Source organism: Macrosteles quadrilineatus, unplaced genomic scaffold, assembly GCF_028750875.1.
Source record: "Macrosteles quadrilineatus isolate MER2022 unplaced genomic scaffold, UCM_ALF_1.0 Scaffold_6__1_contigs__length_79288215, whole genome shotgun sequence".
Lineage (NCBI taxonomy): Eukaryota > Metazoa > Arthropoda > Insecta > Hemiptera > Cicadellidae > Macrosteles > Macrosteles quadrilineatus.
This window is the reverse complement of record NW_026542599.1, coordinates 71802886-71817868: the sequence shown is the minus strand read 5'-3', so window position 1 is coordinate 71817868 and position 14983 is coordinate 71802886. Positions and strand designations below refer to the sequence as shown.

At 34.8% G+C, this 14983-nt stretch overlaps 1 protein-coding gene across 1 annotated transcript in view; it reads right to left on the bottom strand.

Moving 5' to 3' along the window:
* Positions 1 to 14109, bottom strand: part of LOC128996560 (voltage-dependent calcium channel unc-36-like) — a 29312-nt gene extending 15203 nt beyond the window's left edge. Inside the window, exons 1-13 of the mRNA XM_054421953.1 lie at positions 13998 to 14109; positions 12322 to 12403; positions 11605 to 11715; positions 10963 to 11239; positions 9843 to 9974; positions 9117 to 9219; positions 7950 to 8106; positions 7212 to 7322; positions 6677 to 6887; positions 6130 to 6266; positions 5315 to 5455; positions 3401 to 3559; positions 1552 to 1632 (exon numbers count right to left, since the gene is read on the bottom strand). Of these exons, the coding sequence (XP_054277928.1) occupies positions 1552 to 1632; positions 3401 to 3559; positions 5315 to 5455; positions 6130 to 6266; positions 6677 to 6887; positions 7212 to 7322; positions 7950 to 8106; positions 9117 to 9219; positions 9843 to 9974; positions 10963 to 11239; positions 11605 to 11715; positions 12322 to 12403; positions 13998 to 14080 (1785 nt within the window). The 5' untranslated portion in view covers positions 14081 to 14109. The remainder of the gene's footprint in view (positions 1 to 1551; positions 1633 to 3400; positions 3560 to 5314; positions 5456 to 6129; positions 6267 to 6676; positions 6888 to 7211; positions 7323 to 7949; positions 8107 to 9116; positions 9220 to 9842; positions 9975 to 10962; positions 11240 to 11604; positions 11716 to 12321; positions 12404 to 13997) is intronic.
* Between the last annotated feature and the right edge of the window lie 874 nt (positions 14110 to 14983).

Sequence of the window (14983 nt, the reverse complement as noted above, 5' to 3'; positions counted from 1 at the left end):
TTCCACTAAGTATACTGTATAACCTATATGTTTTTATAGCCAAAAAGTTGAATAAATCAGAAATTTTACCCTAAGAGAAAAACATTAAGTCAACCAACAACATAAATACACATCAATACCCTCACACATTATTTGTAATTTTTTATTTTTTTACAGTTCTGGTGTTTTTGTCTACTGATGCAACTTATCAGTAAACAAAGCTCAGTGATTTGTGCCAAGTGAATAAAATCAATTTTACCCCAAAAACAAAACAAGACATTTTAAATCTCTTTGTTTTTCTATTGTGTAGTGAAGTTGTCCTTGGGGTCTGGGATCCTATTCCTCCATAAGGCTACGGCCACACGGGCGTTTTTTCACGCAAGAACGCAGCATGAAATAACGCGAGAATTATAGGCAGCATTAAATGTAATGAGGTATGCCACACGGAGTGTGTTTTCACGCAGATTAGGCGCGTCTTCAAAATCGACCGCCGCGGGCCCGCAAAAGAATGGACTGGGGTGCATTTTTGAAGCTTGTTTTCACGCTCTGTCCCTGGCCACACGGGCGGGAGCAACACGCAGCTTTGATCAAATCGTCCTAGCAAGTTAAAATAAATATAAATGTATCTAATTTTGTCCAGGATAGTGTAAAATATTTTGGATCTAGCCAATTACACAGTAGACGTACACGTTTTATCTTAAACATAGGTCGACCTTACTGGACCACTTAATAATTTGTTACTAAAAGGAAAGGCATTTAGTTGGCCTGAAAAATGTAAAGAGGCATTTTTGTAGAAGAATATTCAAAGATCTGATGAAAATCTTCTCATAAAAATATTTATATTATATTTTTTTTTTTACTAAATGTCAAAATAAAATAATTTTTGGGTTGTTTTCGTATCGAAATTAATATATAAATTTTTTTTTATACTAAATGTAAATAATTAAATGAAAGGTTAACAAAATAAAAATAATTTTAGTATTGTTTTCATACAGAAATCAATATACCATTCATATTTCTTGTTCACTAGTCAGAAACAAGGTTACTATTCTCCGGCCATGAGGAAGATATACAACATAACTACGTGAATTTGTCAATCAACTGCGGGTTCCCACGGCTTTTTACCGCTCCTGCCGCAACCTGCGTGAAAATAAGCTAATTTTTCCGCGTGAAAAAAACGCACGTGTGGCATACAACAGCGGGAATTCAAGCAGCGTGAAAATAAGCTACATTTTACCGCGTGAAAAAACGCCCGTGTGGCCGTAGCCTAAATGAAAACACAACATATATTTGTCTTTTTTTTGTCCTAGGACGCTATAGGCACGAGCCTGGGATTGTTTTTCACATTACTTCAGGCTCCACCTAGGGGTTGCGGCATTATCACTTAGATAAAATCCATTGGTGACTTGGCGGGGATCGAACCTGGGACCTCAGGGACTGAAGTCCCACGCTCTAACCACTACGCCAGCTCGCTCCCCGATATATTTGTCTTAGAAAGGTGTAGTTCATAATATAAACGCTTTACCAAAAAGGTATTAAATTGCATTATTTTTTAATTCATAATGACCATACCTTGTAAGGTAAGGTTAGTTTCTCGATGTCCTTGATGGGGACATCAGTCCCAGCCACCCCTAAGAGCTGTGCTTCCCGAGACTGAAAAATAAATCAATTGTTTATTAATAAATTAGCTGTATGCAATCATTGAACTAGCGTTAAACCTAATGCTATTTAAGTATATTTAATTGAAAATCTATTTCAGACAAATGGAAATTCGCTTAGTCCACAGGTTTGCTGCTGGGTATTGTTTTAATCTGTTTATTTGGAACCCTGGATGGTTCTATAAGGCACTGCAGTTTACTAATTTAGCACTCCAAAATATGTTATGAGTTAAGAACACAGTCAAGCATTTTTCTATTAACTCCCAAAGGTTTGGAGTATTTTTCCTTCTGGATGGTAAGGAATTCACTGTAGTATTGAATGCATTAATTATATCTTTATCCCGGCAAGAGTTACAAAAATGTACAAAACTATTCAATGGAGAAAACAATAAACATAAACGTGAAATTTATAGTGTAATAAATTAAATTAACCTTATACTCACTCGTATGTTTGAAAAAAATTGTATACAGTTTTAGGAAATAAGCCGACATGGGCTGCGAGCCTGTGTGTTTGATTATTTAGGCTAATCAATTAGAAAGTCGAAAAAAAGGAGGAGATAAGTTAATAGTGAAATATGAGTGAAATGGAATGACAAGAACAATATTGTGAAATGAATAAACTATATTATCCCTGATAGTGGTAGTTAACCTCTTTACCTCGCAAGAAATGTTTTGTTAATTTTTACCAAAACATTTTTGTTGCCGCTGTTCTTGATGTATTAGCTTAGCAGTACCCTATGTACATTTGCATTAGTCTCATCTTCAGGGGATCTTCTTATATTATCTTCTCGCATAGGTAACAAGGAAACACAAATACAAGGAAACGAAACACCTCTCGCTACCATGGCCCGGCAGCGTGTCCGTCATCGCGTTAGGTACCCATTTGGTCAGAACGTAACGCCTGTGACTTAATCATGGATAAATGTTTTGCAAATATATAAGTGTGAGTTATGTAAGACAATATAAGAAGAACTCCTGAAGCCACTACACCAGTAAACACATAAAAAAATGCAATCTTACTAATATTATAAATCTGAAAGTTTGTGTGTTGCTCAATCACGCATAAACTACTGGACGGATTGGGCTGAAATTTGGCATGATGACAACTCACATTCCCTATTAACATTTAGGCATATTCTTATCTCAAAAATCCTTTCGGGCTCCGCCCCAGTGGGTCTGTAGTTCCCCATGTCAACCTTATGAGTATTCATATTTAAAGGGAATTAAAGAATTTAGTCAGCTGTTTCAACTTTACAAGTTGGTTCTATAATATGCAATAGCATTAAAAAGTTATAAGGTTTCCCAACAGGGCGCAGCACTATTAATATTTTGTTTGTGCATATATGACAACAGCTAATTTGAACTAAGATGCAACAAAAAACTGTGATTCGCAATGAGAACTGTCAAAGTAGGATTGTTTACACGATGTGAGGGTTGAGTTTTTAATGTAATGAATAGTTTGTGATATTGTGCAAATTTTTGATAATTTAATTTTTTCTATTGTTTAGGTGCAATGGTAGAACATTATGGCAATGGTAGATGTGTTATACTATATCATACCGTAAATTTATGAACCAAATTTTATCAAACTGTGTCCTCCCCCCCATTGAAAACGCAAAGCTTGAGTATAACTGTAATAAGCATTTTATACTTATATGCCAACCCCGTACGAAGGACGGGTGCTCTGCTAGTAAGTAATAAATTTAAGTCCTTGATAATGACAAAACCAAAAAAAAGTTTTAAGACTATCCAAATAACCTCACCTCATTTCCACGGTTTACTTTATGGTCAAAAGCGGGCCCCGACACGGATGTCATCAAATGGTACTCTTGCAGTTTTGGCGTAAGGTTGAATTCTTCTTCTTCGTATATTTTCTGCATCCCTTCACAGAATGTTACCTCTAGCCCACCATCTTCAGCTCCCTAAAAGTTGTTTTGAAAAATTCATCAAATACCAATTTTTAAATGTCAAAGTTCTATCAAAATGCTGTATAAATAAAGAGTTTTTCAGTTTTTCGTACGTATCAGATAAGATAAAACATAGGTAAATCTATACATTTCATTAGAGCGATTTCAAGCTTTGCTATAAGTTTACTATGCCGATAGATACATTAGCAAATGTTACTTTATAATACAACAAAAGCGTAGATTTAGGACACAAAGCTTGACCGACTGCAAATTATAATTGAACAAAGACACATAAAATAAATTAAATACTATGGGTTACTACAGGTTTTTTTATTGAGAAGCGTTGGTTTACTAAACACTAGGACTTGTACTGTAGAATAAAGTAGAACTAGTTAAGACAAATAAAATTCAGTTACTTATAACTACAATTAGGTTTTGTGAGTTTTACAATTCTTGAATAGATTGATGAATAGCAGCACTTATTGTTGAGTAAATTATTTTTACTATACTCAAAGAATTTCATAAATCTTCAATGGTTAGGTATACCTAAACACCGAAAATCTTATAAAAAGAAAAAAATTTTAGCAACATATTTTGTGATAAGCCTTGAAAAATTTTAAATATTTTTTTCACCCACTTTAAACTTGCCTTTTATTTATACTTTTGGGCTTCGAGTAATTGTAAAGAATAGAATGTAACAATCAATATAAGGGTCAAGCCTAAAAAGTACAAGAATAAACTATATGTCATTACTATAATATGACAATAGTACTGGGATTTTAACCCATCACATTGCTACGAGTATATGTATTGATACCTAGACTTTACCTCAGATTTGTCATACATATGCTACTTTAAAAATTGAATCAGGTAGCCATTTTACACATGATTATTTTATGTGTTTTAATTTTAAGTACTGGTAATGTTGTAACAGGTACTGGTAGATTACACAACTTAAATATATTTAATAAAAATAGCAAAGGTGTCATAAAAAATTACTCCTAACAGAGGAAAATTTTCCTATCAAGAAAAGAAAATAACACACAGACACACGTATGAAAAGCAAAACAAAAAGCAAACCAAGCTCTACCGACAACAAACAATTAGCGACAAAACCTTCACATGCAAGGAAAGAGTGAGAGAGAAGCACAAGCAATAATTAGACATAACATTTTAAAATAAACCCCAAAAAATACCTATTAATTAATTGAAATATTTCAAAGTGTTTTGTTCAGTATGCTTTTGTGTACATATGCAAATTTAAAACCCTACAATATTTCTACTGGTTTTTACTACTTTTGTCAACATTATTATACCTTAGGCGAATTTTCCTTGTCCTTGTATTTTCAAGATAATGGCAAAAACACAATAATCAACTTATAACTAACACAAAATTATGTCACCTGTAACACACAAGCACAGGACATTAGAAATAAGTATTGTCCAACATTGTAGGTAAAGGAATAACCTGTGCTGTTATTATTCAATAAGAAAACATTGACTGTCTTTTATATGAACTTTGTAAGTGTTACTACAACTACTCTATATGATTTGAATGTTTAAGGTTTGCAAATGTCTAAACAAATTTTAAACGCAGATCTCCTTTTCCTACACTGTCAAACTGTGCGTGTTTGTTTTTGTACATTGAATTCTGTAAACTTAAAATTTTTCCGAACACATTCTCAACCCCATTTACAGTTTCCATGCATGAAACTGTACAAAAGCTATGGAGACATGCCATGCCGGGGGGCACAACATGAAAACGTCTACCTTCTTAAATCTCAGAATATACAAATTGTCTTGTTTACTCTGGGAAAAGTAGTTGTTCTGAGTTGCCGTGTGCTTAGATAGGCGTTCTTCCTGTTCTGCGAACGCCATCGAATCTATCAGCCATCGCTCTACTTTGGGATCCTGCCACAACCAATCCGAAGTACAGAAATGTCAATCTTATTTAGTACGGAAAACGAAAAAACGCCCTATCCTAGGTAAGCACAAAGTGTGGAAAACAAGGTAAAAAATACCCTTATACCTTTTAATAATTTTATCATGCACAATAGGTCTTTGGAAATATAATTAAAGGTTCTTACCCAAATAGGGGATGTTTGTGTGTTGATAGCTTAAAAAGCGTCAGCAACACAAATAATTTTTATTATTTATGATTGCACCACTCTCTGGCAATCCAAAAACAAACCTAAAAAATTATTTCTAAACAGCATTTTAACATACGGTACCAAGATTTAACTGTTGTAAGGTAAAATCAATATTTTAACAGATTCTTAATCATATTAACGCTAAACAGTGTTTAAAAGTGTTAAAGCCATCATTTTAATAAGATTTATTTGATTTAAACCAATTTAACAAATACTGTATTCAATCATACAATTAATTTCCTTACGAGTAAAGTTCAGCAATGTTTTCAGCGTCAACCACAGATCTGACTCACTCCCAGATGTTTGACCCTATGAGGTGGAAAGGCTCGGAAACATATAGCTGGGACTCCACATTTGATGACTTAGTTGACACCTAAACATCAATGGATACTGACACCGATCACAACAGTCTACAGAGATCGAGAATCAATTTACCTTGAAGTCGATGAAAGAATGTGTCCAAGACAAGGGGTGATCAACAGCTTGCAGGACTAAAGGTCTGGCGATGACTGGAATGTACTTGAGGATTTGGTCTCGTACTTCACTGTGAGCTTCTATGTGAACGTAGTAACCTGAAAGCACAAATAAAAGCTTTCTAGTCAACTAATCCTGAGGCCCCACGCTTTTTGGGGACCGTATTTTAGGTATTAAGACCTCTCTATTGAGCTTTGCCTTGGGCCCAGAAATCTCTAGGGCTGCCACTGTTTATAGTGCTACAAAATTCTAAATCTCTTTTTTTCAATAGGCCTACTTAATTTTAGGTGTCATCGAAGATTCTATAGCTTACAGGATGTGTTTCTTAAAGCCTGGCTTACTTAAAAAGTTAGCTTATTTGACACAAATCAACAATTGACATCAACGCCCTGTCGGTAAATCTATTAAATTATGTACACTTTGAATTGAACCACCAACAATTTTGGGGATTAAAAGTTTAGTTATATCAATAGGCAAAGTTTTACCTAGGTAACACAAGTAGACAAACCTCGATTTAGACACGCCATCCATTGAATCTCCCTCACTTTCGTGACCTCTTTTCCGATCAGATAAGTGAACACTCTGACTGGAATCTGCGTTCTGTTCTGGAACCAGTTGTAAGTCTCGAACACCTCGGTTAAGTTTCCGGCTACGCTGTCCGTTATCAGCATGATCGCCTGGTTACATGTCTTGTCCGGACAGGTTTTTGTTTCTCGGTACTGCAAAGCAAACATTTTAACTATTAACAAAATCACACCATAGTTTGACAGCATATCTAGTGAAAAGAAACATAATCATGATCAAATGAAACGGCATGGGTTTGTTTTATTAATCAAGAATGAGTGTAAATTTTATACCTCTGTTGGAGATAGTAGATGTGTGTACATATTGCGAAAACTTAAAAAAAACTTTTTTGCAAGAAGACTAAAAAGTGAACAAATTTTAAAAAGCACATTGAACAAACTGTGCTTAAGTGAGGCAAATCAAATAGTAAAATAAAATAGTATAACTAAAGGGAAGGAAATTTTGTATGTGTTTCTTACCTTCTGAAGTAATGTGAAAGCTCCGGTAAAAGCAGTAGTAAAATTGGCTTTCCCTGTCGGCTGACTCTCAAGAACATAGTCTCTAAAAGTCCTTATGTTCTCTTCTGTAGCCTGAAAATGTATACGGTACCTTAATTATTCATAAAATCTTGTCTCTAACATTTAGATGTCAAATACAGTAAAATGTTTTGAACTTTTTGATGTCCTGACTCAAATGTCAAATCAATCATTGGTTTTTAAGCTTGGGCGACCCTAAATAGGTAAGGAAGACACAGGGAAAAGACAGTTTTGGCAAATACTTTCTGTTTTATCAAATGTAAGGTATTACACAAAACAAGACATCTCACAACACATGACACTCGCGGGGTAGAGCAATCAATCAACATTTTCTTGTCATTTAATTTTAGCGTGTTTCATGTCCTTTTCCTTTTGCTACATGCAGGAAAGGAAATATAAGGGACTCAGACAAAAACTCTCTGATTTGGATGTGGTGTCCATTCAGTTGGAAATCGTTCGGCTGCTTGAAAAAATATATTTTAATTTTTCCTGGCAGTTTCCTTGTTTTCTTTCCATATCCTGTCCGTTTCCTTTCCGTATGGTAGCCGAACCTTTTAACTCTAAAGAGCTTTATCTCTAAGACTTAAAATAATTCGGTCTTAGCTTGTTAGAGGTAAAAAATTCACAACCAAGAGAATTATTCAGAGGGAACATCTGAGTTGAATATAGTGGTTGAGTCACCTGAACAAGCATATCTTTTTTGAAGCAAGGAACCATGTCCAGCAGCGAGGTGTTGAAGCCGATGATGTTGATGAAGTCATTATTACTGAAGGTTGACAGGATCTGTGTGACGGCCAGTTTAGCTATAGAGTCACTCATCCCCTTCATTGATCCTGACCTGAAAAGTGTTATGTTATGAATATTAAATACATATATAATTGTCCTTTACTTTCTTGATCAATAAGATCGAGGAAGGAACAATATGATCTGACATTAATTATGTTAGACTATTGTTTGAAATGTTGGTGGAATTTTCCATTAGTGTATATTTTGAGATAAAAATATAAATTATGAAGTTGTAAATTGCCATAACCCTGGGTTGCAAGTTTTAATAGAGTGTATGAGTTTGACAAAAACATGTAAAGGGTTTCCTATAAAAACTTTATAAATTATCAGCAATATGTAGTTATGTACCCAAAAAAGATAGATTACCAGTGGCGCCATTACAGTTTTACTATAGTTCGGCCGCTTAGAAAACGACCTGTGCGCTAATGCTAAACCAATGCTGGAGGAGGTCGCTTTCTAAGCGGCCGACCTATACCTCCAAAACTACTCTAATTTTTTGAAATTAGATTTTTTTGATAGTAACAATATTCTCTGTAAGAAGTCTTAAGTTTAATATTGTGTTTTTATAACTGACTCCATTCTGTACAAAATGTGTGATATGAATAAAGTTACTTTGATTGATTGATTGATTACGCAACCCCCCCACCCCAGAGCACCCTTTGTTTAGATGGTATCAATTAGAAGAATGGATTGTAGGGAAAGTATTGCGCGAGACAGAAAACTTCCCCCACCACTTTACTCCTACTAGATGTGTATTGAATGAGATTTGACAGCAACCTTTGAGATGACTGTACACAATAAAATGCAATGTTGGGAAAGGTTTCTAATATGCATCACAACCTGCTCGCCACTATAAATTGCAATCCATACCTTACTCTGAAAGAACCACAATACTCTCAAGAGCACTAATGATTGTAACTGTTGAGAGATCACTTTCAGAGAAAAGGAATTTCTATGGACCAACACTACTTATTAATTCCAACACGAACTGTAGAATTTGTCTCATGACTGTAGACTACAAAAGCATACAGAGGATGATTGTGTATCCTCTATTGTCCATACCTGTCTAAGAGAATGACAACATCTTTGGAGCAAGTGGAAGCCTCTATGAACCAAGGAGATTGTCGGCAGTCGTAAACATCGTTCTCCTTCTTCCATTGGAGCGCTGTGAATAGAACAACTTGTTATTCCAAAGTTAGAACTTTGTATAGTACTTTGAATAGTTAGTACTTTGCATTGCAGTACCATACTTTTAAAGTGTTCAAAATGTTCGAAAGATTTTCAATTTTAACCTTTTGTATGTCTCTAACTTACGCAAGATTATGGAGTGGATTATTCTCGTTTGCAATTTATTGTACATTATATTTTTAAATTATATATTTTGTGCTAAACCACATAGTTTTAGAGTTTATAAAAACCAAAAAACTACAAATTTTTCAGCTTCAATCCCTCTCACCCAAACCTGATGCTAAAAATGGTGTTTTCACCATTATGGTAATGGTAGCACTGTTTTCCGTCTATATTTAATTCTATTTGTCTAGCAAAGTGTGCAATTAGATATAAACCTCAACATCTAAAGTGAAAGGTAACTTTTACTTTTGACTCCAAACAACTGTTCAATGTTGTACAACATTGAACAGTTGTTTGGAGTCAAAAGTTACCTTTTACAAAAGTTACGTAGTGCATGCTCCTAGCGGTGGACGCCAGAACTTATGCTAACTGCAGCACTGCTGTCAGTCTAATTGTCTATCCTAATAACAATTATTATGATGATTGCACGAACAGTACCTGGGTACATCCTGAGAAAGCCGGTGCTACTGCCGAAGTACTGCCACTTCAGGGAGGGATCACTCTCGTAGTTCTGCTTAAACGATTCGTCCAAACCTTCAGACCACTTCAGGGCAGCTTGTACTGGCATTGCTGCAAATATAGCCTTGTTTAGCTCAAATGTTTTTGGAAAAACATTCAAACACCGAGACCACAGTGGTGTAGTCATAAGTTTTTTAGTGTGGGACCGCTCACCAAGGTTGCGGAGGAATACGGGTCACTTAACAATATATAGGTTCTTTGGAAAAAAGCTGAGTAGGAACGCCGTTTCCACGGGTTCCCGCACCACTATACACCACTATTAAGCTGATAAAAAATTTGAGTGTGTCATTCACTGTAGAATCAGGAATCTACATCCTAAATCTAACATCTGTAATCTACAAGCTTTGTAGAATCGGTGTAATCGTAGGAAAGTACAATGCTTAAACTTCCCTGCTACTCTTCAATTTATTAGGATTGTAATGTTTAAATTTGGAAGCTGTATCAATTTACCTTCAGTTTGTTTTATTCATTTATTTGTTTTGTTGACTATACTAGACGCATATGTGGCATGACAAATACAAACATAAGAGGATACCAAGAAGTTTTAATTAATTAAATTCCAAAATGTCTTCTCTTAACTTTGTTTTATTCTTCAATGGGTAGTTAAAAACAGCATACACTATTCTCAGTACGTTGTAAGAATACAGATTTAAGAACAGGACAATTGGCTCTTTTATTTATTACGGATTATGATATTGTTTATATTTATTGTAACCATGTGATACAATGTTTACAAAATTATCCCTTATTGCTTTGTGTAACTACATACTTGACTTTCAATCATACGCCTTGACTTTCAATTATAATAGAATACACTACTGTAGGAAATAGGTTTTTGTAAGTGATAATGCCGCAACCCCCTAGGTCTAGCCTAAAGTAATGTGAAAAATTAAATAAATTAAAGAAATTAATTAACCCCGAGTTAGAGTCCTAGGGTCCTAGGACAAATGGGGAAGGCTGCAGCCTCAACAGTCTCCATTTATTGACCTATGTCTACTTTAGTATTTGAAAGTAATGTAACAACATAGTCATGACCCACCGTAGTCGTAAATATCAGTCGGCATATGTACAGAGCTGGTGTTAGTACTGATTGGAATCCCGAAGAAGTGCAGATCTGGAGTGACAGTGATGTTGTTGTAAAGATCTGACGGCCGCTCGTCATTGTCTTCCCGCTCACAGCTTACGAGCTCCGTCCCTGTCTCATTTCCCGTCTCCAGATCAATGAACGTAGAGCACTTGGCACTGTTGTAGTTAACGGGTTCTGTAACGTTAGTCTCCGCTTCTTCCGCTAAAGCCTCGGCAGCCTCGATGATGCACTGAAAAAATGTGAATTACTTTTAAAGGAAAAGACTTTTGGCAGGAATACATTAAAGAGGATAAAATGGATGAACTAAACTTACCTAAGAAGGAGTCTAGGTTAACAGCAAACAAATTCAATACATAATTAATTTGAAATTTTGCCTCTACAAAGGGACCTCATAAGAATGAAGAGTTACTGTAGAATGACTGTTTGAGGTCCCTGGTTCAAATCCCACCAGATCACCAATGGATTTTATGTAAGTGATACTGTAATCCTTAGGTCTAGCCTGAAGTGATGTGAAAACAATCAATGGGCTCGAGCCTAGCACCCGGTACAAAAATAACCTGCACACTAAGTAAGACATTTTTAAATTTGACTTACCATCACTGCATCCATCTTTTTCTTCAACAGTTTGCTAACATTATCAACTATGGAACTGAGAATTGCTTCTCCATTTGTAGGCAGGACTCTGGCATTCAATGTGGAGTAGCTCTGAAAAAAAAACAATTACAATGAAATCAATAGTGACAAATATAGAATCAAAGGTTCCTAAAATTATGATGTTAGAATTTTTTTAATTCCTCGTTGTTGGTCGTAGAATTTTTTCAATTAATCGTTGTCGGCCGATTAATCTGATTGATTTCATGAAACATAAGTCTCATTAACTTGATTGGTAGCTCATAAGACTCCTATTGGCACAGCAGCCCCCTTCTAATGTACGATTAATTTAAACGTAATTTATTAATTAATTTAAACATTCGTAAACTTCTTCATTTCCCATTGCCAAATCTCAGATAGAAATCAAGTCCATTGGTCAATAGTAGATGCAAGATAGGCTGGTCCTCAATTTGGATGAGATGCGCTATGATGGAGAGATGATTGCACCCCTCATCTTCACCTACCTTGAGAGTAAATTTTTGTCCTAGTTGCGCCCCCAATATTTATATTTACTAAGTTTGATCAATTTTGTAAAAAAATAATCCTTAAAACATCACTTGATTTAAAAATATTTACTGATTACATTTTAAAAATTAAAATTAAAATCAAACTTGTTGGGAAATTGTGTATTAAAAGTACGTAAGACTTTGATTATATTACCGATATGATGCTGTCAAACTTGGAAACGTGAGTGCCAAGCTGCCAAAGCTCGTCTCCAAGTTTCCTCGCCCATATTTCAACTCTGGAAAAAATTTTGTTGTTCACAAAATAATCAAAATTATTAAATTATATCGCTGAGGTGTATAAGAATGGTCAAAGGCAAGTTAAAAATATTCTCTTTTGTTGGAAAGAGAATTTTAATTACTTCAACGTTAAATAAATCCTCACAAGCTAAACTAATGAATAATTCTGTTATTGTTAAAACTAGATTTTCCGGGAAAGAGGCACTATATACTTTCTTTTTTTGTCAACCCCATCGAAATGGTCAGAAATTGGACAGAAATTAGTTAGATATTTCATGGTGTAACATCTATTGTATTCAACAGAACTTTGGCACCAATGGGGGCTTTCATTGTTTTTTTTAACATCCATTAACTAAGTTTTAAGAGGATAAAAATTATCTACTTACGGTTTCTTGGATGTTGATCTTTTCCTTGTGAGGCTTAGCCTGTTTGACATTACCTTTTTCTATGAAAAATTTAGTTTTAAATCAATTACTGGTACATTAAAAATTGGGCCCTCCTAACAGTTTGAAAGTAATAGAAAATTAAAGTCCCACATTTAGACAGTGACACAGATAAAGAGCTGGTAGGAACAAAAAATACAGCAATCAGATTTTTTACATGGGATCTCAGAGATAGTTTATAAATTTTGTTCCACCAATAAGGAAAAATTGTAGGAAGAGTATAATTAAGTTATTTAACTACTTGTGTGAGAAAACACTTGATCTAAATGAGGAAGGAGATGAAACATGTCTAATAATATAGTTTATAGCCTCAAACACAGTTTCCGAGAATTATGCTGTAAATCTATATTTGTCCTGAGTGTTTTTGCAGAAATACAGTAAAATCTTGCATCTATTGTAACACAGTATTTCGATAAACTTCAAATTGAGTTTTGTTTAGTTTATTGTAATTTTTTTTTCAAATAATCATTTTTAATGCTTGAAGCACCTCTAAATTTTATGGGCGTGCCACCAAAATAATTACCAAAATAAAGAAATATAGACCCAATTTTCCATTTAACACTTAAAGTGCCGTTGACATGTTTGAACATGAAAATTGCATTTATTTCAATGTTAAGCAATGGCGGGAATTCCCGTCATCAGCACCCAACGTGTTAACATTAAAAAATAGGAACAATTTAAGAGTACAAAACAAAATTGTATTAAAGTTTGTGATTTCTTTGTGAATTGATCATAAATATTTTTCACACTAACATTTTTTAACTGATATACTGTAATGTTGAACCTTTTAGTGATAAAGAGCATGTATTTTATTACCTATAACTTCATTTCTTTAACATAATGAATTATAAACATCTATTGCTAAAGCACAGATTATTATATTTAGGTAAACAACCAATTTTTTTTACAATTTTGGTACTTTGTAAGAGAGGTACTTACTAGGCCAATGAAAATCAAATAGTATGGTAAATAGTATGGTAAATAGTAAACCATGAACAAATGGGAAGACTGTTACTACCCACATTGTTGAAGATTGCACATGGGTTTGAAAAACTCACTACCAAAAATATCAGGTAAGAAATCATCACTGAAGGCGTTATTTGTTTATTTTGTACTTGTACTTTCTTACTTACTTAACCTAGGTACTTACGTTTCCTCCTCCTTAGTCCCACTCCCACATCCAATATACAGGGTGAGAAGTAACCCAAAAGCTAGGACGGCCCTTGCCGTCATTTTGGGCCCAACTAAACCAAAATCCGAGATGTCGCCTTGCCTCAATCGTATTTTTAACCTGGCCCCGTGCCAGAGTCTACGGGCGTTTTGATGTGCAGGAGTTGGTCCGTGTGCCGCTCGACTTTGGTGTTTGTGTGTTGCCTAAGATACTTTGCAGGCGTTCGTAAAACGCGTTTTTAAAATGATTTTAAAACGCCATAACTAGATCTGTACAAATCCTTATATATTACCACCAACTAAAGGACTAAAAATCACTAGTCATGTTTTTGTTTATAACCACTCATTGCCACCCAAATACAGTATATTGCAGAAATATTGCAGTATAATCAGCTGATTGTGTCCGGTTAAACTCATTACAGTACAGTAGTACAGTACGCAATGAAACCCCATTTGAATAAAAGCTGACGGCAAACAGCTGTTTTAAATCCATGCGTAGGAAGTTCGTCAAAATAGTGTAGTTTGGCGTAAAGAATATTATATTCAACATTTTAATCAAATCGTTGTGAAGATCCAACTTTCCATTGATTTATGGGGGTTTATGGGAAATTGCTGTAAAAAATCAAAATGAAAAATATCTGGAGGTACCATGGATTACTACAATTTTTTCATAATATACGCATAATAACAAATTTCATCAAAATCGGACCCCATGGATGCAATCTGTAGCTCTGTACACATCCACACACACATACAGACACACACTTACATAGCTTCGAAACCCATATTTTGGGGTTCGGAGGGACCAGAACCCGGATATTTCCTCCCTAAAATCAAACTTGCAAATTTTGAATTGGGGAAAACTGGTAAATACATTGCGTTATAATCTATCAAGTATTTAACTCTGTGAGCTTAACTTAACTTAAGCTAAATAGTTAAAGAATTTTCTACGGTGCATCACCACTC